General features: G+C 40.8%; 1 protein-coding gene across 4 annotated transcripts in view; it reads right to left on the minus strand.

The window, feature by feature from the left end:
* Positions 1-23,899, minus strand: part of LOC123613815 (casein kinase I-like) — a 33,554-nt gene extending 9,655 nt beyond the window's left edge. The window contains exons 1-4 of one of the 4 annotated variants that reach the window (XR_006721254.2): positions 23,574-23,899; positions 22,640-22,766; positions 21,817-21,885; positions 18,801-19,931 (exon numbers count right to left, since the gene is read on the minus strand). Coding sequence is in view for 1 of the 4 variants with exons in the window: in XM_074372921.1 (XP_074229022.1) it covers positions 3,950-4,816 (867 nt within the window). In the remaining 3 variants the exon portion in view is untranslated. Of the gene's footprint in view, positions 1-2,974; positions 7,513-18,800; positions 19,932-21,816; positions 21,886-22,639; positions 22,767-23,573 lie in introns of those variants that run through there. The other 3 variants (XR_012509798.1, XM_074372921.1, XR_012509799.1) reach the window with 3 other exon arrangements.
* Positions 23,900-26,055: the final 2,156 nt, after the last annotated feature.

Below are 26,055 nucleotides of genomic sequence, written 5' to 3' on the forward strand. Positions count from 1 at the left end.
AATCACAGAGGATATGGAGGTATATTAGACATGAATGATTAACTAAAAGGCAGCAAACTATAGTTAATCATTTTGTTAATTATTATATTTAGTAGCGTATACAAAATAATTAGAAAAGCAAACAAAAAAGGAATCAGAATGATAAGCAACTGAAGTCAACACAATTTCTAATAGACACACGGCTACCGGTGGACATTTAGTGAGCTACTGTGCACTTTGCTTAATTGAATCAGCGGAGAAACGTGGACCGTAAATGATTATAGCCCATCTTATTGCCTGTTTCAAACTTTTAATGGAAGACAACTCATTATTGAAAAATAAGCGTGTTGTTTTTCAGAACTGCCATTTCCATGCAGAGCATGGACTTAATTTGTTCTGAGTTCTATTTCTCTAAAATTAAAAGGCATAAATCATATTTCTGTATTGCACAACTAATCTGCCAAACACGTCCAACTGGGCAAGATGGAAGAAAGACTGGCGTGTCTGAAAATACCTGGAATCCACAGAAGTCTATTAAAAGTCTTATCATAAAATAAATAATATTCTCAAATTAGCTCGCTTCTCTTTATGATCATACCTATGTTGAGTGCTTTTAAAGTGCCCTCCTATTGATTTATATTTCACCAAGATGTGGCTAATAAAACTACAAGGCTACTCTGAACATTTTAGCACCAAGAAACACAAACCTATGTATCTCAGAAGGTGCGAGACTTTTAAAAGGTTGACGCTTTTATTCTCCTCCCAGGTCTGAGATTGTCTGATCAAAACAAGAAAAGGGAGGACAAGGAACAGCGTTGAACACCAGGGAAAATAAATGTCAGGCATTTACGGTGCCCCCGCAAGAACTTATGCTATTACTGATGACTCATAACGTGAATAGCATTTTTTTAAACTGAAATGTGCTTCCACTTTTACCGTCTTGTTTTGTGCTTCACAAGTAAGTAAAGCCGGCAGGTGATTCTTCCCATTATAGCGACAAAGAGACAACTTGAGGGAGATGCAATGACATATGCCAATCAGTAGAGAAGGCAGGACCCAGCTGCACTTGTCTGAGTCCAGGATCTTTGTCCGCCAGACCCTGCAACTCCCCACCTCCCATCCCCTATATCCCCTTTTAGAATAAATGGCCATTTGGGTAAATGGTAAAAGCTTGGTGGCAACTTGAACTATGCCTGGCACTCTGATAAATGACCCGGGACTTAATTGGGATGCTTGCCAAGAAATAGAGTTAGTGCCATGCGTTTGCAATAGCTCTAAACAGCAGATGGATTGCACATCAATTTATTTAAATAGCAAGACAGCGAGCCTTTCCATGGCCATTACAAGGTGCGGATTGACGCCTGCTAGCAGGGATTTCCCACTGTGAAGCCCTTTAGTCACTCCATGCGGCTTCCCTACTCCATTATGCCTGTTAAATGAATCAATCTTACCTTAATATCATTCTTCAATATTTAATGCCACGTTACAATGCCGCATTTTAAAATCGGTTGGTAAAATAAAAGCAAAGAATTTTCAGCAGCGTGCGCCCCACCTCCTCGGTCTTCACTTTTCTGCATGATTACTGACTGGGGCGAGCTGTTTGCCCCAGGGGTGGGCCAATTAAAACGATTTATTTGCTTGTGTAACAATCTAGGCAGCAGCAAAAGGAACTGCAGTCACAAGACAAAGTAAGCAATTTAAGGCTTACTTCTCGGGTTGAATCCATATTTGTTGTAATGCAGAGCTTGACCCAGAAAATCACTTCGCGACACTTTATCAGCGTGTGTGCCTTGGTGGGAGTTACACTGGGCCTTGTGTGGAAGAAGGGGAGGCTCCACTTTCCAAAAACAATGCCCAGCCCTGCTCCTGGGTGATGCTCGATATGCAAATGTTTGAATTGTTGGATTTGTCCACAGCCAGGGCACTCAAGCCAAATCGTCCACCTCAACTTTGTTGTGGCTGAGAGTTGACCTGGGATTCCACACCAGGATGTGGAGATCTGTTTTTTATCTTTCCCGCCTTCTGCTTTAGATCTGGTACTTGAATATACGCTTTGCAAAGCTTTTTGCGTCTGTGTGTTCATTTGCTCCTGAGATGAACAGAGGAGTGATCTCGTTCACAACCTTGCCTGCGTCTTTCCGGTCCTCTCTTTCTCATTGCCCCCATTTCACTGTCCTCTCTTCTCCCCGCGTACTAAAGTTCATGTAGACGACGGAGGCCTAAATATAAAATGTGGGATTTTTTTCAGCTTTGTGGTTTACCGAAGATGTTATACGGTTGTGTTAGGTATTTAGATAAGTGGGGGCACCGGGCAGATAAGGTGGAGGAGAGGGAAGATGGTCCAGAAGGCGGCATTGTGCCCACCGTCAGCATAAAGGGGCTTCACCTCCCCTAAATGAGTGCCAGCAAGAAACCAGTTAGAGCCCGAAGGCCCCAAGTGCACAGGAGCAGCAAATATGTAACCAGACATGATCCAATTAGCACTGTGGTTTAGGCCCCACCATGGGTTTTTCTGTGTGCATCGTGGGTAAGGACGTGTGCAAAAGGGCACGAACATGACTAAGCTCTCCAGGGCCAAGAGCCATCAGTGTATCAAGAGAGCACCTCTAAGTGAGGGTATAAGAGAAGGGGGCAAAGACCACTGCTATCTGCCCTTGGATCAGCCCACTTCCCGTTCCTGGAGGTGCACTTCCCGTTTGTGAATAAAATCTTTAAAATCTTCCACTACACAACATTTCCATCTCCCCTCTGAATTCTTATCTTTTGGGTAAGACAAGAACTGGGGTCTTTTTCCCTTCCCCTTTTGAGGAAACAGTTGTGGCCTATGGTTTATTTTCTTTAATTTTTTTCCTATCCTTCATATTAACTAAGGGATTCCAAAGTAATCAAGAACATTTTGGTTAAGGAAAATACAAAACCTCAGTTCTATCTTCCAAGAAAAAGAGATATTATTGAAATAAAATTCTCCAAAGATTAAAATTCACACCCTCTAGCATTAAGTAGTAAATTGGATAGCTTTAAAATCTACATATATTAAAATTTAATGATGCTAATATTGGGGATGTTATATGGGAATAGAGGGTCTTATAAAATATTGGGTAAAGTATGTTTAACTGAGAATCAGTAAATCTGGCTTACAGTCCTGGCTCTGTTGCTGTCAACCAGACTCAGAATCTTCCTTAGCCACCTATAAAATGAGAGGTTAAACCAGACCCTTCTTTTTTTTTTTTTTTTTTTCAGTTTTTAGTTTTTAATGAACTTGTAAACAAAAAAGCTCAAATTTCAAAATAAAAACAAAATCCCAGATCATATAGATGTTTACAGTGATTACATTTATCTACGCAACATACATACATGTTCAGTTGTAAGAGGTTAACTAAATTTCTGTGACAAATACGCTTTTTTTTTTTAATGCCAAGAACATTATAGAGTTAATGCAGAGTCCTAAGGATAACCTCGTAGTCACTAAATTTTTCTTAAGTGTTCACTTTAGTTGCTGTTATTTCTAGCCCAGGTAAGCAGGCGGAGTCTTTCACATGCTCAAACACTGGAATCTTTGGTTGCTACCATATCAGCTGGCTTGCAAACAAGAAGCCAACCATTTTCAGAATGTTTTAAGCGAACAACTTGCAAACCCCAGGATGAATAAACCCTAAGAACACACAATTGTGAGCATTTACAACCATCACGACTGCGGCTGAAGACTGTTCATGCCGTTCTTCTGAAAGGAGATCTCAAAAGCAGTACAGTTCAAAACAAAAGGTTTTAACAAAAAAATTGGCATATGCACAATTTCTCCACCAACTTGTGTGTCAACCATTTAGTTTACTTTTCCACTTGAAAAAATGCAATAGAAGACTGGACAGCATGTTTCACCCTCTCAGTTAATACTCCCAATTACAGCGGCTGCAACTCGGGACACAGCGTCACCAATGCCGCCCAGAGCCAGCTTATACTGAAATTAAGTTCTTTACACCAAGTAAATGGTTGTCCACAACCACTGGCCACCGTACATATGAACTAAAATGTCTAGATTTGGGGAGAAACAAATGCTGCTCCGCTCATCTGCTCTGCTCCTTCTGTTCCTCGATTCATGCTTAGAAACCTGTGGGCGTTTGGGCCTGCTGACCCTGCCCACTTGAAGAGGCTGCCTGCTGTGCTCTCTCTGCTTTAACGTTGTCCAGTCAAATGTGTAGTCACGTTGGTGGTTCAGGGTCCTGAAAAGAACGCAGAATAGCTGCCTCGGGTACATGTAATCCGGGGCTTCCTCAAAGCGCAGCCCACGACCATAGTGTAAGTACGTGGCAAATCCTGCAGGAAACCCCTTACATAAAACTTCAGCAGGTGTGGTCATCTTCTTTTCGCTAATTTTCTTTAACTTTTGCTTCTTTGTCGCAGCCTTTAGTCCTTGCCATGGGAGGCTGGTTCTATTAAAATACATCAAAACATCTCCTAGTGACTCCATGTCATCTCGGCGACTCTGTTCAATACCAAGATGTGCACTGATGCTGGCATATCGCGCAGTGCCAGAGAGATTTTTATCTTCTCTGTAAGGTATGTGTTGCCTAGTCCTGTTGTCTCTGTACTTTTTGGCCAAACCAAAATCAATAAGGAATAACTTATTACAGTGACTCCCGATATCCATTAGGAAGTTATCTGGTTTAATGTCTGTGTGTATAAAATTCTTTGTACGCACGTATTCAATTCTACTGATCATCTGGTCGGCTAACATAAGTACAGTTTTCATTGTGAACCTTCTTGAACAGAAATTGAAGAGGTCTTCGAGGCTGGGTCCAAGAAGATCCATGACTGGCACATTGTAGTCTTTCCTGACCATACCACCGTATGTGGGGGATGCCGACCCCACCTTGAAGAACCTTACAGAGTTTGCTCTCGCACAGCAACTGGGGATGCCTGGCCTTCTGAGATTCTAGCTTCCCTGCCGCTTCCTCGCCGTTGGTGATGTTGATCGCCAGGTGAATGTCCCCGAAGGAGCCAGACCCGATCTATTTCCCTCCGGCAATGAACTCGGCCTTGGAGCCGCTGCTGCTCGCCATCCTGAGAGACGAGGATGGAGGCTGGGGCTGAGCCCCGGCACCTCTAAGCGGAGGCCGGAGGCCGCTGGAGCTCGGCCACCGAGCAAGGCTGCTGAGGGCGGCGGAAATGGAAAACGGTGGCTCTTTCTCGGCACTACAGGGACCAGGATCGGCCAAAGGCAACCTGATCACCGCCGCTGTCAGGTTTCTCTTGGCCAGGCGGCAGATTGTTGAGGGGGTTCTGGCGGTTACCGCGGTGAGTTAGGGCGGCGATACCGCTGCCACCACTGCCACCGGCTCCCGCCCGGAGGGGCCCCTGTCACTCCGCCGCCGCCGCCGCCGCCATCTTGTTCTAAACCAGACCCTTCTTACACCCAGTGTGGGCAGCCTGGATCCCGCAAGAAAGGCCAAACCTCCAACCTCAGGCCTCACTCGGAACCACTGTATCAGAATCTGCATATTATCAAGTGATTGGTGCTGCACATGCATAGTCACTGAACTCCAAAGCTCTGTTCTAAGTCTAAAATTCTGGTGTTTTTCTCATTTTAAATCAAGACCTTAACCATCTTCACTGACCTTTCCAAAACCAAATGCTTGTCCTTTGAGAGAATACCTATGAAATGCCAAAATCTGACTCCAATAAACCTGCGTGGACCCAAGCAGGCTACAAGCCACCTGCTCTTGGAGAGGTGCTGAGACAGGAGGGAAGAGCGCAGGGCACAAACATTAAAACAATGACACAGCAATTAACACCAAGATGGCGGAAGATTCAACTCCCAGGAGACCTTGAGCTTCATTATACGCTCATTGTAAAACAATAGCTGCTAAACGGCCCTCCCACAGGTGCCAGAACAATTTCAAGGCTGAGCATAAAAGGTCAAATAGTAGGTGATGGCCCAGTTCCTGGGAATCCTAGCCCCTTCCCCAAAGTAGTTGGAATAATCCTTTCATTTGTTACCATATGCAGTTACCGAGACCATAAAACTTAATGACCCTCACACCTCATGGTCGCTCTCGAGTTCTGAGACAGCCCGCACTCTCTCTGTGGAGTGTGTATCTCCTCAGTAAATCTGCCTTTACTCAACTACGGCTCACTCTTGAATTCTTTCCTGCACAAAGCCAAGGATTGTCCCTTGATGGGGCACATCCCAGGGGCTTGCCTGGGGCCTGGCCGTCCTCTCACACCCCACTTTCCCCTATATCAGCGCTAGTTTGGACTGTTCACATTTGTGCATCTTCTCATGGGGTTATGGCTTCCTTACAGCTCCCCACCCAACAGAGATGACTTAGATTTGGAGACATGAAGACAGCACAAGGCTCACCATGCGTGCCAGCTGCTAACTTAAGGAAGGGACATGCCGCCCTGTGTGGGAGGCAGTCCAGGCAGGTGCAGGAGCTCCCTTCTGCTCTCTTTGCCACTTGTTCAGGCTCACAAGGAGAGCAGGCTTCTTCCGATGCCCCAAGAAGACTCAGGCAGAATCATTCTTCAACAGCAAAAGTTCAAAATGCCATTTCAAATAACTTTCAATAAATCAAGATGGCTGAACTCAAGGGAAAAAAAGGGAATGGAAGTTCAGAAACTCATACACAGAAAGAGATTGCAGATTTATTATCCACAGGTGTGATTAAGGAAACGTAACAGGGAGAATGCAATCCAATCTAAAATTCAAGATGGAATTACTTTGATTGACATGATGGGAAGGTCAGCATGACTTTCTGGAGAGTGACCTGTAGAAAAACAGGCAATTTGTAAAAGAATGATGATTTGGAAGTGAAAGTTGTTTCTTAGAAATTATTTTTGTACACTCTTTTGCACCAGCTCCAAGTTTAAGAATTCATCCAAAAAGAATGTGTTGAAATGCCCTGGTAGGATAATTTCAACTTGTTTTCTCTCCCTTTTTAGGCAGACTTTGTTCCACTTGCTTATTCAGATATTGTGTGAGCAGTTTTTTCTGTTATTTTGATAGAATCCAATGTTCCTCACTCTCCAGGACTTGCCAGTGCAAAGCAGGCTTTTTTGTCTCTGCCAACTTTCTAATTCAAATATTGTAGCTTTTTACTGGTTTCTAGTGAATCTCTTGATTATGATTCTACTAATATGTAACCTTTTAAATTTCACTAGGACCCATTCTGTATACCCTTAGTTTAGAAGTGCCTGGGTACCTGTATCCAGAAAGTAGTTCTTCTTTGTGGGTGAAACAGATGGAAAATAATTAATTTTCCCCTCCATTGTCAGATGGCACAGAACTCTTAAACAGCATTCATAGGCTTATGCCAACAGCCTGCACGGAAGGGGCTTTCCACTGCCCAGAGATCTGTATTTGTGTTTTACAAAGAGGAGGAGGCACTTCCTGAAACAGGATCTTCAGTATTCTACTCATCACAAATAAATTATTGTTCGTCGTACTGTGAATATTTTAATGGCTTTTATGAACGCAGGCAACTCAAAGCTCATGGGCTCCTTCTATCTGCAGATTCTTGGCTTTTTTAATTCACCCTGGGAGATAATAATAATAAATAAAGTGTTACAAATAAGAAAGCCAAGGCTCAGTAAAGTAATTTTGCAACCATAGAGGTTTAGGACCTTATCCGTCCTCTAGTCTGATTATCTATTTCTACAAATATGAAAATAAGTCCAGAGTGCTAAAGCAATTTGGGCTTAAGTCACGCAAATTGTTTTTCATCTGTTTTGCTACAGTGCTTTCTCTGGTTTCTGAACAACTATTATGCCTGTTATCGGTACCTCTAGAATTTAATCACAAGGTAAAGCCTTGTGACATTTTTTGTTTGTGCATTGTGGTAAGCAGATTCTAAAACGTCCCCCCACCCCATGACCCCCACCTTTTGGTATTCATACCCCTGTGTAATCCCTTCCTACTGAGTGAAAGCAGGACCTGTGACTTGCTTCTCACCAACAGAATGCAGCAAAGATAATGGAATATCATTTTGTGATTTTGTTACACAGGATTGTAATTTCTGACTTGCTGGCAGACATTCTTTGTGATTCTCTCGTGCCAGCTTTGATGAAATAAGTGCAGAGAAGGGAAGAGACTTTTTCCCTCTACCCTCCTAGGTTTTCCAGCTGAGGCTCTGTAAATTAGACTGAGAGAAGACAGATTAACGACAGAAAGACAAACAGAAGTTTACTAACACGTGCATGCATCATGCATACACATGGGAGTGCTCAGTGGTGGTTGGAACTGGGGCTTTTATAGCATCTTAGCAAAAGAATAATGAATTATCGGAGAAGTGTCAAAACAAAGGAAAAGGAATTTGAGTTTCTAGGATTGGCAAATTGTGGGAAGGTAAATATATGGAGGACGTAGTGGAAGATAAGGGCTGGTAAGCGCAGTTCGTCATGTAGATTCTTCCTTCAGCACAGTCTCTAGGCTGATAAGGGGCTGTGTTGTCTCTAGCGATTAACTTCTGTCCCTCCTGGTAGAAAAGGGAGGGGAGAAAACTTTACAAATGGATGCCCCGCTTTTAGGCAAACAGGGGGAGGGCAGTGAGCTTTCCTTGTATCTGATTCTTCTCAGTTTCCTTCAGTGCGAAGGAACCCTTATGCCCAAGTGACATTTCTGGAGGGACAATTCGCTCCCCTTCATCAGCCACCATATGGGGAAGCGCGCATGGCAAGGACCGGAGGGGGACCTCCAGCCAACATCTGAAAAAGAGATGAGTTCCTCAGCATGACAGTTCACAAGCAACTGGGTCCCGCCGACAGACACATGAGCTTGGCACCAGATCCTTCCTCACTGGAGGCAGATGAGACCTCTGGTTGCGATCTTGGCTGTGGCCTCGTGAGAGACCTCAAAGCCGAGGTGACAGGTAAGCCACGTGCAGATTTCTGACTCACAGATTGTGACTAATAAATGTGCTGTTTAAGCTGCTGAATCTGTGATACTATGATAGATAACAGTGGATAACTAATCTATGATGATGAATTTTTACCCACTTAAATAATTTGTTCAGAAAGACAGCACTGTATAGCAATTCTAAATCAAAACATGAGATTCGAATAATTAGGTTCAAGACCTTGGACACATCACTCATTAAAGCACTTTATTACATTACAAGCTCCTTAAGGGTAAACCTCTACATTATACTTCTTTGATTCCCATTTACTTGGCAATGTGCTTTCTCAGAACGTGGAAACTACTAATGTTTTTTTTTTTGACAAATTAATTTTCTTTCCTACCAGAGTCATGTGAAGTTGTCCACTAAATTTCTTGGATTATTTGTTGTAAAGCAGATTACGTTAAATTAGAAGGTTACATTAAATCACATTTAATAGAGGAGAGAAAAACTGAGACATCCTGAATACCCATCAATGAATTGGAAAAGGAGTTAAATTATTGTGCATCCAGAGGAGGGGTCAAGATGACATAACAGGAGGACACTGACCACACTTCCTCTGAGGAACACATTAAAACTGCAACAACATGTCGAGAAACTCTGGCTGAGAACTACCTGAAGACCAGCAAAATTGCTCTTCTAACACTAAGGCTGTAAAGAAAGAACCACACAGAGTCTGGTATGAATGGAGGGAAGCAATCTAATCAGGACCTGCACCCCAAGTGGGTGACCTAGAAGAGGAGAGGGGGGAACCAGGGATCCTCCCTAAGGAGCAGGGGTTATGAGTCCCCTATTGTGAGTCCAACACCAGGAAGACAGGCCCCTTTAGCAAGTTTGAAAACCAGAGGGGCTCATCAGAGGGCTATAGGAAACCAAGACTAGTCTTGAAGAGCATGAGCCCAGACTGACTTGCTCCCAGTCCCCAGTGCAGGGGCGGCTGATTGAAAGCAGCCTGGAGCTCTGACTGGCTGGCCGGGACCACCCAGTGCACACCCCAGCCTGCATCAGCCGGCGTTAGGCTCCTCCTCTACCACCTCCTGCTCCAGTACTGCTCCCACTAAGGGGGAGGCCACCGCCGCCAACATGTGTGCACACACCAAGGGAAGAGCAGGGCCACCTTGGACCTGGCCCTGCCTCCAGCCAGTGTGGAAACCACATTGCCACTGCGAGCACTCAAGCACCAGGGAAATAGCTGAGCCAGCTCAGGGCCTGGCCTACCTATAGCCAAAGCTGAGATCCAGGGCAGCTCAGAAGTGCTGCTCCAGTCCCACTGGAGCACTGCCAATCGAGGTGAAGACGACCACCATGCCTGGAAGGAGCCCAGCTCCCTCAGGGCGCCTGCTCCTGCCTCTCAGTCCCTTCCCCTCACCTCTCATAAGGTAGCAACTGCCATTTAGCCTAGGAGAAGCCCTGGTTCACACCAAGCTGTGGCTCTAGCCCCTTGGATCCCAGTCCTACCTCCCACCAAGGCAGTGGCCACCAGCACACCCCAGGAGAAGATGCAGTCCATGCTCAGTTCAGATCCAGCTCTCCCACCAGAGCCACTGGGGACACACAGACTATATAGGGACACACCCATACGGGGATACTCCTTCAAGACCATGACAGGTAACTGTTTCAACTGATTTCATAGCACAGACAAAGTCCAAAAAAAAAAAAAAAAAAAAAAGAAGAAGACAGAGAAATATGTTTCAAATAAAAGAACAAGATAAAAAAAAAACTATTGAAAAAGAGATAAATAATTTGCATGATAAAGAGTTCAAAGTCACAGTAATAAAAATGCTAACTGAACTTGGGAAAAGAATAGAGGAACACAGTCAGAACTTCAGCAAAGAACTAGAAAATACTTTTTAACAAGAACCAGTTAAAGCTGAAGACTACAATAACAGAAAAATACACTAGAAGGAAGTAACAGCAGATTAGGTGACACAGAAGAATATATAAGTTATCTGGAAGATAGACTAGTGGAAGTCATCCACAGACAGCAAAAAGAAAAAAAAAAATTCAGTGAGCATAGTTGAAGGGAAATCTGGGACAACATCGAGCATACTGGCATTTGCATTACTGGGGCTCCAGGAAGAGAAGAGAAAAAGAAAAGGGCAGGAAATCTATTTGATGAAATTATGGCTGAAAACTGCCTTAACCTGAGGAAGGAAACAGATATCCAGGTCCAGGAATTGAACAGTCCCAGACAAGATGGAGCCAAAGAGATTCATATCAATACATAATATAATTAAATATCAAATCTTAAAATAAAGAGAGAAATTTAAAGGCAGCAAGAGGAAAAACCAGAAATCACATACAAGGAAACTCCCATAAGGTTATTGGCTGATTTTTCAGCAGAAACACTGTAGGCCAGAAGAGATGGCATGATACGTTTCAAGTATCATGAAGGGAAAAAACTTGCAACCTACCACCTCTACCCAGACAGTGTATCATTCAAAACAGAAGAGATGAAGAGTTTCCCCAACAGGCAAAAACTAAAAGTTTCTCACCACTAAACTGACATTACAAAAAAATGTTAAAGGATCTTCTTTAAGTGAAAAAGAAAAGGCTATATCAAAAAAATAAGAAAATATAGGGAAGGAAAATTCTCACTTTTGAAGGTAAATATATAGTAAAGGCACCCTTGTACAGTAATAAAAACGTTATGGTATTGGAAGAAAAAACCAAAAACATAGACCAATGGAACAAAATAGACACTCCAGAAATATGTCCATGCACATATGCTCAATTAATCTATGACAAAGGAGGCCAGAATATACAATAAGAAGACAGTGTCTTCAATAAGTGGTGTTGGGAAAACTGAGCAGCTTCATGTGAAAAAAAAAATGTAATTAGAACATTTTTTCACACCATGTACAAAAATAAACTCAAAATGGATTAATGACTTAAATGTAAGACCTAAAACCATAAAACTCTTAGTAAACAAAGGCAGAACACTCTTGCCATTCATCTTAGCAGTATTTTCTTGGAAATGTCTCCTAAGGCAAGGGAAACAAAAACAGAAATACACAAATAGGACCTAATCAAACTTAAAAGCTTTTGCACAGTGAAAGAAATGGTCAACAAAATGAGAAGGCATCCTACAGAACGGGAAAGGATATTTGCAAATGACATGTCTGATGAAGGATTAATGTCCAAAATATATAAAGAGCTCATACAACTCAATATCAAAAACTACAACTCAATATCAAAAACTACAACCCAATTAATAAATGAGCAGAAGATTAAATAGGCAGCTTTCCAAAGAAAACATACAGATGGCCAACAGGCACATGAAAATATGCTCTATATCACTAATCCTCAGGAAAATGCATACGAAAACCACAACAAGATATCACTTCACACTGGTCAGAATGGCCATCACCAAAAAGCCAAGCAATCACAAGTGGCGGTGAGGATGTGGAAAAAAGGAAACCTTAGTACATTGTTGGTGGAAATGTAAATTGGTGCAGCCTATAGAAAACAGTATGGAGTTTACTCAAGAAATTAAAAATAGAACTACCATATGATCCAGCAATTCCATTCCTGGTATATAACTGGCAAAAACAAAACACTAATTAGAAAAGATACGTGCACCCCAATGTTCATACCAGCATTTACAATGTGGAATCTAAAAAAATAAAATCAACGAATATAACAAAACAGAAACAGACTCCTAGATACAGAGAACAAACTAGTGGTTGCCGGTGGGAAGGGTGGTGGGAAGAGGGGCAAGACAGGGGAAGGGGATTAACAGGTACAAACTACTAGGTATAAAATAAATAAACTACAAGGTTGTGATGGATACCACAAGAAAAATAGATAATATTTCACTGTAACCTTACATGGAGTATAACCTATAAAAATTGTGAATCACTATTCTGTACACCCAAAATTAATAAAATGTGTAAATCAACTATAAATCAATTAAATATTTTTAATTTAAAAAATGATTGCACATCCATATCATGAAACACCATGTCATTATTTCAAATAATTAGTGAGCTCTCTATCTACCAATAATGTATATTGTTAAATTTGTGGGAAACATGCAAAACAGTCTAAAAATGACCTAATTTTTTGAAGGTATGTGCACATAAAATGAGTAGGAAGTTACATGTCAAACTACTGGCAGTGTTAGTGGAGAGGAGAGGGAGGAAAGACAAAGGTTTTATCATAAACTGTATAAAGTTGAAAAGACCGCATTTTGTTAATGTATTATAGAAATGTTGTGATTTTTAAAAATCAGTAAAAACTAATTTTTAAAAACACAAAGCCTTGTCCTCTTCTGGGTTGCTTCCTTTCAGTCCCTTCCAAATGACAGAATCTGGAACGGGAGCCTGTCTTCCCCCTACTTTGGAAGGAACTCTTGGAAAGGAGTGAGAAGGCGCTACATACTGTGGGGTAGGAGGTGTAACATGGGAAACTTACTAGCTTTTTTTTTTTTTTTTTTTTTTTTACATTTCTGTACCACACTGAACTGACATAAAAAATTTTTCAGAAAATGTTTGGAAATTGAGAGATAGTTGAAATAAATGGTTTATAATCATCGTTTTAAATCTGGTGTGATTATATGCTTTCGGATGAAATGCAACACATGAAGCTCTTATTTCGAAGTTACATGCTGTAGCGTTGACCCAGTGGAAGTTGTCTAGCAATGAAGCAACATCTGATTGTGAAGTGGCTGAAATCTTACCATTGCTCAAAGGGGGAAAATAAAATGCACACACTTCTCTTGTTTGGAGATTAACTGATGACTTCCTCACTATTACATCAAACACATTTCAGTGGCTCTTCTGCAGTGAGCTATGGGACATTAAATTGTTCACATAAAACTTTGAATAAAACACCCAGGGTTGAGCTAGAAGACCTTAAAATTCCAGCTGTGACTTTCTGCGCTTTCCTGATTCCACAGTTCTGTCTCTACGGTGATGTTTTCATTTCATAACGTTAAATCATGATTCCCCATAGGTGATCTGTCCTTTTGACCTACACAGCGCCCAGCTCCCAAGTTACCAAGTCCCCACAGCACACCCTACTAACCCTAAAACACTCAGGTGTGTCATGCGATTAAATAAGAGGGATCAAGCTTGGGGATTATGCTACTGTAAGAAAACCCTAGACTTCTCTCCCTGGAAATCATTTTCTTGATAACAGTGGTATGAAACAGCAGCTTGTACACAGCAGTCAATTCACATACCGCCATAACTGAGCCAACTGAACCATAGACGTGAGGACTGCATGACATATAAAATCCCCAAGATAGCTTTTAAAAGTAAAAACAATAAAATAGATTTTTTTCATTTATCTCTGGGAAGGAAGACGTATGTGGCAGAACAAATCTGAGAGTGGTATTTCAATAGCACAAACTGGGTATATATGAGTTGATTCTAATATATGAGACTTAATGTAGCTATTAAAACTATTGCCATTAGTGGAAAAAGGAGCTATTTTTTTTTAAGTCTCCAGCTAGAATTTTGGACTAAAAAAATGCACCATTTTCTAAGATATTTACAGCTAAACAAATAATTAAATGAGCCTCAGTTACCATAGTTGCCGGGTTGCGTGTTCAGTTAGGTTGAAATACCAGAGAACGTACTCTTAAATGTCACACACAGAATGATTTCCTTGAAAAATATTACATCTATGTAATTAAATCATAGGTAAAGCTTTGTGAGTCTTTTTTTGTTTGTGAATTGTAGTAAGCAGATCTTAAAGTGGGCCCCCAGTCATCCCTGCCTCTGGGATACATGCCCTGTGCAATCCTCTGCCCTTAATTGTGAATGGCACCTGGGATTTGCTTCAAATATCCTTTCATGATTCTGTTGCATAGGATTCAAACTTCAGTCGAAACTAGATAACGTGAAAATGCTTATATTATTCATATACGCTTCACATGCCGGAAATTATCAGCTCTTACGGCAATTGTTTTTGGAAACACTTATGTCATTATTATAATTATTATTCCGATTCCCAAAATGATATAAAAATTACTCAAGAAAATGAAAGCAGGTTAACTGAAATCAGAAACATTAACCAGGTAACACCATGCTACTACCTGTAAAAAAAAGTTTTATTAAAATATATTTTGGTGTCAATGTAAAAAATTAAAATAGAGACAGAATTTTAAGCTCACACACGGTGAAATATCCCCTATTTTTAGGTTTTTATATAAGGATATATTAAAATTGGTTTTAAGAGTCCAAAGGAATAGAGAGATATAATTTCGTGTTAGAGAATCTCATTTTTGTGTAATTCTCTCAAACAGCACCATCTGCCAACGTCTGTCCTTGAAGATGGTATCATAGCCCCAGAAATAAACTAACTTCACCTGGTATTTTTTTTTCCAGTGGACTTTGGCACAAATTGTAACAATTTTTTCACCCATAAGCTATCTTTATTTTAAAGTTAGATGTCAAATCCTCAAATTGTTAGACACTTAGCTTCAAACGATAAGGAAGCAACCGGTACTTTTATGAGTGGAACTGAAAGTGACCTGGAGGTTGTCTGGTGACCTGGCATCCTGGGAATTTATGAGCCTGCTTTGTGGGGGACACTTGAGTTTTCCCTGCTCAACCTACTGTTGTCGATCTATAACTGAGTATTGAACCGGGAGATACGAACTTGGCACATTTAAACTGCTGATTCTTAAAAGTTAAATGGGAATAAGAAGCTCTAAAATGTTGGAACTAGAAGATTTTGGAACTGAAGAGGAACTTGGAGATTAATCAGTTTGACTTCCTCATTTTAAAAATGAATAAACTGAAAATTTTATTTATTGCAACCCATGTTGATTCATTCTATCTTAGTGGAAAATATGACCAGAGAAGTGAAGTGCTCCTTTCAAGGTTGCAAAGCTTGTGTGTCAGGAAGCTACAATTCCAGCTGCAATCTGTCCGACTCTAAAACTAATTCTCCACTCAAGACACTCTTCTGTCTTTCGTAACAATCGTCAGAAGCAAGAATCTAACTCAGAGGAATGCAAGAACAGAGAGGTCTTTAGAAAGGAGACAAAAGAAACCCTGAAACAGTGTAAGATGGACCTTCACAGAACACAGCATATAAGAAAGGCTTTTCCCTCAAAGTATAATTCTCAAAATATTCAAAATACAACTAAATTCAAATATATGGCGACCATGTGTCAAAGATTTGTTTAACTCATTAGTGATGGAGCCGGCAGAATGGTAAAACTGGTTCAAAGGGCATTTGCAGAACAGGGGTTTATACAGTCAGCCAGGAAAGCGGTGATGAAACAAATGTGATAAATTAGATTTTTAAAAGCTAGTTTATATCTATGAGACAATAAAACCGTAATCTCTGGGTTTATTTTTTCTACTAAAGAATGCAATTAGTTACTACTGGTAAAAATCATTTGTAACTTAACAGTCATCTAACTACACAGAGTTCAAGCCATCATCAGCAGTAAAGAGTAAATCAAAGGTTTTTTTTTTCTCTAAAGAATTAGATCGTCTTTTGGTAAATCTGTTAGAGAACACTCCAGAATGATATTGAAATGATATACAGTCATCCTTTTGCTTTATTTCCAAGTTTTGATAACTTTTCTTAGCGGCTTTTTTTTTTTTTTTTTTTTTGCCCAGGGATGAGAGATTGCTCAAGAGAGGGAGTTCAGCAGATCTGTGGACCAGAAAAATATCTGGGCCCCACACCCAGAGAAAAGTACAAGTACTCGGAGAAAGCCCAAGGGCTCATCAGAATTTGAAATGATGCCAACTCAGTGTTCTTGGGTCAGAAGTAGCTCGGTTCAGTACGCCTTCCCACACATGGCAAAAAAGATCAAGGCCAAAATCCTGAACCAATCAAGCTAACCAGTTACTAGCTTTTATTCAGAAAGAACACATCTGATCCAATTATGTCAACCTTTACTCCAGCACCCTCAGGAAGGCGCAATTCAGTAAAAGCGTTCTACAGGAAAGCAGCAGTACAGTCCAGGAACCTGTTTCCTGGTGGAATGATCATCCACGGGAAAATGTTAAGTTTCTACATAAAGGGGCGAATAGCAGACCCTTCCTCAGAGTATAGCCACCTGGCAGCTATGGGTTTAAGGTTATGCTACTTGACCAGCACTTGAGGGAGGGTTACTGTTTGATCCCAGTTAGGTATAGAGCAAAGTCTTCTGATGATGAGCCATACTGGGGATGGGGCTGACCTTCTCATAAAAGCTGAGGAGGCAAGCAAGAATGTGAACACAAATTTAGAAAAGACCATGCTCTCTCTTCCCAGAGGTAATCCACAGGATCAACCTCATGCTGGGCCATCAATCTGCTCTAAGAGTAATTATGTGTTCAATGGAACACCAGCCAACTGGACACTGGCACTTGGCAAAAAGATGTTCTGGGCATCTCCATCCTGTTCTGAGGGCAAATGCATTTTTACTCAGTTTTCATTTTGCTTCTTGCCTCAAAATCTGTTCTTGCACTTGATCTCTGAGCCCTTGACTTTGATTCCTGAATGAGGCTCTTGGATCTGCTGGCAGATCTGACTTACTCAGTTTAAAAATCATAAAGCTTGAAGGATTCATCAAGAACAAACGTGCCTCTCCAGCCTGAAGTCTTTCCATGCTGCCAAGTCACTGTCAGTGTGCAGAATTATTTTTTTGTTTGTTTAAAGCCTCTAATAAATAAAAAAGGGCTGTTCTGTAATAGACATCTGTTTTAATATACTTTTTGTATTCTCTTATACTTGCAAACAATAATTTTAGTCTAATTTTAGTTTTGGAAGTGTTATCCAATTAGTAACTTTGAACAGATAGCTATTAATTTAGAATATGGTGATGTATTAGATTGAGCCATATGAAATTGCCTTTGGTGGGGAGGGTATAACTCAGTGGTAGAGAACATGCTTAGCAAGAAGGAGGTCATGGGTTCGATTTCCAGTACCTCCATTAAATAAAAAATAATAATAATAATAAGTAAACCTGATTACCGCCCCCCCTCCCCAAAAAAGAAATTGCTTTTTATGGGTCAAAAACAATTATCAATTTCTTAGAGTACAGCCCAGTAGAATTTACCACGAACCAGACCATCTCCCAGTCTGAACCTTATTCTAAATAATTAAACACAGAACCCCATGGAATTAAGTGTGTATATGTGTCTCTCTGTCCATCTGGAAATAGGTACCTAGGACTTCTAAGAAATACTGATTTCATCTAATAACGTTCCTAGCAATTAAACGAGGTATATGTCTCCTCTCTCTGAAAAAAAAAAAAAAAAAAGAGAAAGAAATTCATTCACTGAAGGAATGAAAAGCCATCTTTTTCCTCTACTTCAGTTGAGACAAAGTCAGAATTTTTCAAATGCAACATAAATCATAAAGTAGAAGAAAAGTCACAAAACCATGCCAAATAATGTTTATAAGTGTAGTCAATTTCTAATGTAGCTTTAAATAAGCTACAAATAATATTTGCTCATGGGAATTAAAATTCCTTGTCCTTTTTCTCATGTTTATCTGAGGACCCCTGCCTGGAAAAACTAAATAAATCACCTGTTCTCCATCCATAGTATTTCTCCTTTCCAGATTTCCTTTTCTAAAACCTCCTGTTCCTTTTCCTTATTGTGGGGTGTCAAAGAGTCTCCAGGGACCATTTATCTTTCTTCCCTCCGTTTCAAAGTTAATATGTTCAACTATATTCAATATCTTGTAGTAACCTACTATGAAAATGAATATATGTATGTATATGTACGACTGAAACATTATGCTGTACACTAGAAATGGACACATTGTAAACTGACTACAGGTCAATAAAAAAAAGTTAATGTGTTCGAAGGAAGTCATTAGATTCATTACTCTCATTACTGTCCATACTACGTCTTAGAGGAAAAGCGGAAGTAAATGCCAGCTCCAGCAACACGTAACTGTCTATTCAAGAGCTATTCCAAAACTAACGTAACTCTCTGTACTGCCAGTGGAATTGTGCCCGATAATTGTAAATGCTTCTGAAAAGCAGACTGACAGTCAGAAGTCTATTTTAGCTTCTCAGTGACTCCTTACTATGAATGTGCCATTCTCTATACCAACGAGGAAAGACGAATACCTGTTTCTTAAAATATACAATATAAAGGCTAAGGAGTTTGAGGATCTGAGATCACGGATCGAGCTCCATCAGTGCCCTAGTAAATGCTGAACATTGATCGGCAGTAAAGACAGGAGCAAGCCTGAAACTTGATAGAGCAGGACACAGACCAATCACAGGCAGTCATACAAGACCTGAATTTGAGGGCAGTATCATGCAGTATAATTTGAGGGACAAATTTAGTTTCCCAGCTCGTACGCTCAATGTAAAAAATATCTGCATATAGTCTCTTTCCCCCTGGATTTTTTTTTTTTTTTTTGGTCTTAGGAGAAAATGGACTCACCCTAGAGATTCAATGTATCTAATTTCTTCTGAATATAAATATTAGTTTAACTCAAAAATGGTCTCCTTGTTTCTTTAACACAGTGAGAAAAAAATTAAGAAATATGACAAATCATCTAAGAAGAGCTGATATGTTTACAAGATCTTCCTTCTGAAGGGGCAATTGTAAACTAATTTAAAATTTTAATAAAACATCTGCACTTTATCTTAAAGGAGACAGAGCCTCCTACTCTGTTCATGCTTAATGTAGATAGCTGCAAAACGTAGAAACGTTTGAAAATGTTTTTGAGAAAACAATTAACTCTTGTTCTTCTCTCTTGCTGTACTGGCCGATGTCTCACCTCTTCCTTGGCATCTTATCCAGTAACTGTTGTCTCACAGCGGGCGTTCTGCCAGCGGGAGAATCCTCCGGAGCCCCTATTCTAGAATTACTATGGTTTGGTTCTTCCCATAATTCTTGTGTATGTTGCTTAAGATGTTCTTGGTATCACACACCAAAAAGTGACTCCCTAGCTTAAACAGAAGAAAGGTTTTATTGAAAGGGTCCGGGGGGGTATCTCACAGACTTGAAGACGGAACTAAACACTCCAGACTTGGTAAGTTAAGGAAGTGGGGCAGTTGAAGGTATCGTGGCAGCTGGAGTTTATGCACCTTCTCTCAATTATCACGTGGCAGGTCAAAGAGAAAAACGTGTCACCGTGCAACTGAAAAAGAAACGTAGATTGGGAGAAAACAGGCTGAAAAATGGAATTTTTACGGACAGGATAGAGAATAATGAGTTCCTTCATTATATTTATCTATTCTTAAATGAATATGTATTGTATAACTTTAGGAGTTTGAAAGTAAAACATCTCTCAGTCGTGGGATTATGCCAAGAATGACATCTTTGAATACATTATCCATAGTGTTCGTTAACAGTGGCGGGTAATGACCCAATGTTCTCCTAGAGAGACAGGAAAGCCATTCACTCCTCTGTAAGGTGTTGATTCTCTGCAGCTTTTGCGCCTGAAATTGGCAGAAATTTCACTGCCCCAGGAAAAGTCCAGTCTCTCCTCTCTGCCCCGCTTTCCTCCTGCAGAAAGAACTGACTCCTTTAACTGCTGTTTCTTTTCTATTATTTTGCTACCTCTCCCATGCAGTTCCCATAGGAACTCAGTTCTAGAAGACCCTGTTCTTCTTCCAACACTGTTTTGTTGGATCATGAGGACAGGGGATGTTACCGCCTTCTGCGGGACAGGAAAGGGAATTACAACTGTCTCAACAGGAAAATAAAATTTTACAGTGGGGAATATTGGTTAGAGAACAGCATAAAGAAGAAACAGCCCTCAGTTTTTAATGCGATTCAAATCTGATGGCAGGGATGAGATATTCTCCATCCATCCTAAAAGAAAGCGCAGGATGTAAACAGTATATACAAGCTAATTCCATTTGTGAACATATATTTACGTATTTATATTACCATCTTCGATTTGGGTCACCCCCAGTTTTTTTTTTTTTTCTTTTTGCTAATCAGGGTTTCCTGCTTTGTTTTGTTGCTTTTCCTTAAATAAACTTGTGGTATTTTAAGCATTAAAAAGGTAAAAAGGTAACTGCAGGTGGGTTACACATTGGCAGGAAGAGACCACGTACACACAAACCCCCTGCTGTATTTTCCCAATTTACCAGCCAAGATTTCAGAAATCATGGAAGCAAAGTAGCTGCTTTGAGTAGAAATAGATGCGGCTGACCTTGGCCTGGCTTTTCCCTCACCCCTGGGTTCCCTACAGGGTATGCAGCTGGCCTGCGACATTTGCTGGCCAGAGAAAACCCTAAAAGAGCTGGGGAGAAACAAAAAGAATAAAATTCTTGCTGTACCACTGTCACACTTGATGCGACGCTGATCGTTAGTTTGGTCCTAGGACATGGTTCAGAAAGCCATTTCCCTCAGTAACACTGCAACAGATTCCAGCAGCTCCCTCAAGTTCACGGTGGTCATTTACAAACATATATCATATCTTTAAACCTGCCATTATCCTAGTCAGTATAAGTGTTGCATTAACCTCAGAGTACGTGCACAATACGGTCCTAGATAAAACGGGGCCGGAGGCCAACGACTCTGCCACGCATCCATCCATAAAACCTGCTCGTGTCCCCTTTTAAGGGTTTTAGGCTCTGAGTAATCACTACCCACAGTGAAAGCTCAGGATTCCCCTTCACCCAGCATGTTTCCTGACCTTCCTCTTTCTTCCTGCGTTCCATTCCCTTTGTGTTGTTCAGCCCTTTCAAGGGGACCCAGCTGGATTTTAAGACTTCAGCCTTCCCTCGAAGACAGAGCTGTCCTTGCCTGCCCCGCACTCGGCTGACCCCAGAGTAAGTGGATGATAGTGATTGACAGAGGACTGGAGGTGAAAATATGGCTGCCCATCCAATACAGGGGAAAAAAAAAAAAATAGCCTTGAACTAATTCGTAGTGGTTAAAGATACACCGCCAAAGTAATTGGGTGCCTCAAAAGCAATGCCACCAAAAGTGTGCTGCAGCTTATTCTTTTGGAAAAATTTTTGAAATGAGCACTATGGTCCCCCTTTGGTAAAATAATGAAAAATTATTACCTTTTTGCCCATCTGCGTTTTCTATTTTTTTCTTAAATAAATCCATATTCCTTCCACCATCTTGAAAGTCTAAAAAGTGAAATCATAGCTTCGAAAGTGAATTGGACTATCAACCCATCATTGCCAAACACAAGTTATTTCTAAACACCTTTATTAAACATATGGCTATGTTCACAGTGCTTGGAAAGTACACCCTGCCACAGGAATGCCCAGCACCATCTACACCAGGTGTCGTGAGGACCGGGACAAGGAACAAAGCAATGACTCTGCCATGTGCTCCTATAAAGTATCTTGCTTTTCCTCATTTTTTAAAATTCCCAGTAAAAGTAAAGTAACCCTTATGACCAAACAGAAAGCCTCTGCTCCCTTTTTATTTCTAACGTAGCAAGATCTTCTCCCCACCATCCCCGGTTTCAAGTATTCAATTCTTTCTGACATTTCGTCTTTAGTTCCCTGCAGTTACAGCTGGGTTTTTTTTTTTTTTTTCTCCCCTCTAGCTTCTGCCTGCCCCTTTAGGTGGTCCCATTCTTTCTCTAATTATGTGGAACCAATGCACTTTCCTGGATTCTGAAGGCACATTGAATGGCAGTGACCTACCAGAGGGGATATGAAGGGGACATGTGCCTGCTTCCTCTAGCCAGAAAATGTCTTCATCTCATTAGCTGACATTAGAATTGAGAGCAAGACGAGGCCTCGCCGAATCCGAGTGCACATCCCCAAAACTACACTACTGCAAATATATTTATAGATTACTAATATGGGAAAAGCCAGGACACCAATAGTACGAATTTATCATGCCGTTTTTATAAAAAGAGATACTTACACTCCTTTTTAAGTGAAGAGACATAATGAATAGATTTATTTCATTTTTATTATCTCCATTTTCTAATTATTCTCAAATGAATGTGGAGTACGGATGGTTTTACAGTTTTGATGGTGAACTATTACCTCTGAAACAGAGCACACCGTATCTGGTTATGATAATAATCACAAATAATTTGTTGAACAGATCATCACCAGCAAATGTTCATTAACCTCAAGTTGCTGGTTCCTGGTACCACCTGGGTGCCTGGGTGTCAGGGCAGTGAGGTCTGGAAATTCCGTGCTCAAAGCTTCTCTCGACTTCCCTTTCCTTGGCTTTCAAAATTTCCAGGTCAAGTAACCTCTACCACCACAGTGCAACCCCAGACTTCCTGTTTCTATCTCTTTTCCTCCTATAACAAAACCAAACTCTCTCTTCCTGGTTTCCCATTTCCTCTTGCATTTCCCCTACTGTTTCCAGACAGATCCACTATTATTTTTAAATGTCAGCATGTCCCTTTATATGAGACCCAGTGCGGTCTGCCTCCTGTAAGGCCAGTGCTGTCTGACCCTAGGGTAAAGTGAACAGGAGTGCCTGCTTTGGACCAGAAACTGAATTGCTTCCCCGATTTTTCCTTCCAGGAAAAAAAGTCTTAAGATGATTAAGTTTGTTTACAGCAGAACATAAAGGAAAAACGGTACCACATTAGTAGATAATTCTAACCAGATGCCTCTGAAATACATTCACAGTTCATTGATTAGAGGAAAAAGCAGAACACAAACTATTCTCATCAAAAAAGTGAATTCATGTTTTGTAAAAAGAAATATTAACAATGCTATCTAATTTCTGGGGAAATGAATTAATTTCCTCTTTATGTTCCTCTCTGTTTCATAACTTCCTCAAACCAACTTGAATTATTTTATAATTTTTAATATTCTAAAGGAAAGACTATTACCTGCAGCATTCCAGGTGACCACATGTGGAGGAGAGCACGCCTTCTCCTGCGCTTACCGTGTGCTCCGTTTTATTTAGGCAACAGTATGAACTTAACGGGTTCCAGGCAGCCACACAGAGCTGGGCAAATGCAGTCATTCCTGGCCTGGCTTTTTCCTCAGGCCTGGCTTCTCCATGGGACTGGTGGTCCCTCTGATCAGCATTGAGAAAACAGCCAAATTTTTATTATCAAGAAGACAAGAGATAACCAATGTTATCGAGGATAGGCAGAAAAGAGAACCCTCGGACACTGTTGGTAGGAAAGTAAACTAGTGCAGCCGCAGTAGAAAACAGTATGAGGTTCCTCGAGAAACTAAAAATAGAACCACCATATGGTCCAGAAATCCCGCTGCTGGGGAAGAGCCAAAGGAAACAAAATCAGTGTATCTGTACTCCCGTGTTCATTGCAGCATTACTCACAACAGCCAACATAGTTGAAATTGGAGGGCATTATGCTAAGTCAAACTTCAGGCAAACAAAAACCGAATACTGTATAGTACCACTTATAGATGGAATCTGGAAAGAAAAATAGTAGAACCCATAAAAACAAAAAGTAGAATGGTGATTGCCAAGGTCCGGAGGGTGGAAGGAATGGGGAGATGTGGATAAAGTTATAAACTTACATTTATAAGACGAATAAGGACTGAGGATTTAATGTATCACGTGGTGACTATAGTTAATATTGTGTACTTGAAATTTGCTAAGAGACCAGATTTTAGGCATTCTCACCCCAAACAGGGGATAACTGTGAGGTGATGGATGTGTTAATTAACTTGATCGACATGATCATTTCACAATGTATACGTGTAGCAAATCATCACTTTGCACACTATAGAAGTCGTCCCTCAGTATCCCCGGGGTAACTGGTTTCAGGAAGCACCAGTGGTACCAAAATCTGTGTAAGCTCGAGTCCCACTGCAGGCCCTCCACATTCACAGATGTGAAACTGTGGGTACAGCAGCAGGACAATGTATATTGAAAAAAATCCATGTATAACCAGACCTGTTTTCAGTTCAAACCTATGTTGTTCAAGGGTCAACCAAATACATTTTTGTCAACTATACCTCAGGAAAACTGGGATGGGGCAGAAAACAGCTAAATTCTTAGTATGCCACTGCCTTTCACATACAGGCATAATTACCATTCATCCTAAAAACTAATAATCCATGTATTTTTAACATTAGTTAGAAGACTTTATTTATAAAAGTCTTAGGTTTACAGAAAAACTGAAAACAAAGAGTTCCCAAATCCTTGCACTTTTGTGTAAGGAAATATTCAAACATCAGATTCCCCTAAGAGAACTAAAAATATATGTTCACATAAAAATGTGCACACAATGGTGCATAGCAGCATGATTCAGCAAAGCCAAAAAGTGGAAACTACTCAACTGTCAACTAATGAATTGAAAAACAAATGTGGTATATCCATAAAATGGAATATTATTCAGCCATTAAAAGGGATAAAGTTCTGATACATGCTACAACATGGATGTGTCTTGAAAATATCCTGCAAAGTGAAAGAAACCAGACACAGAAGGCCACATAATGTGTGATTCCATTTATATGAAATGTCCAGAATAGGCAAATGTATAGAGACAGAAAGGAGATTAGTGGTAGTCAGGTTGGGGGAGAGGGGGAAGGACAGTGAATGCTGTTGACTACTTCTTTCTGGGGTGAGGAAAATACTCTGAAATTAGATCGTGGGGATGGTTGCTCAACCTTGTGAACACACCAAAACCCACTGAAATGTACACTTGAAAAAATCAGCTTCTCTGTTTATTGAACCAAAGTCCCATCAATGATGCCACATCCTCACTGGAACTGAAAGGAGGAAACAAAATCCAGGATCTGAAGTCCCTGAGAACACCTCCATCTGCAGCTCTGCAGGACCCAGCAAGGTCCAGCTCTCTCCCGGGCACCCGGCTCTGATACCACAGATGTACACCAGGGTGGTTCTGAACCTGAGCCTGGTATTAGGACCACTGCCACAAATTTATAAAAACCCAAATAATCTCTTTGAATGAGTGTCTCTGTCCTGGGGAGCTGCTTTTTTCCCACTCCTGGTGTCTCTCCGCACCTGAACGAGTGTGTGGAGGCAGGGAGGCTAGTGGCTGCATGTGCTCCAGGCTGCCTCACTCTCTCACTGCTGAGGCCCAGCTTCTCCTTGAGGCCACTCTTTTATGTACTGTCAGCTGATTTTGAAGTTATCATCCGTCTTTAGGTGAACCCACTTCTTTACCATATCACAGGCAGAACTGACACTGTTTGCTGGATCTCGGAAGCATGATAAATGGTAGTGATTCATTCAGAGCAGGGAAGAAACTACCAGTTTTATTTAAAGGACCTGTAGCTGATTAATCTTGAGTAGAGTAGAGCATAAGAGGTGGGCATTACATTAATAGGGCACCTCCAACATCACACCACCCAAAAAAAAAAAGTTCATAG

The sequence above is a fragment of the Camelus bactrianus genome, chromosome 10, assembly GCF_048773025.1.
Source record: "Camelus bactrianus isolate YW-2024 breed Bactrian camel chromosome 10, ASM4877302v1, whole genome shotgun sequence".
Taxonomy (NCBI): domain Eukaryota; kingdom Metazoa; phylum Chordata; class Mammalia; order Artiodactyla; family Camelidae; genus Camelus; species Camelus bactrianus.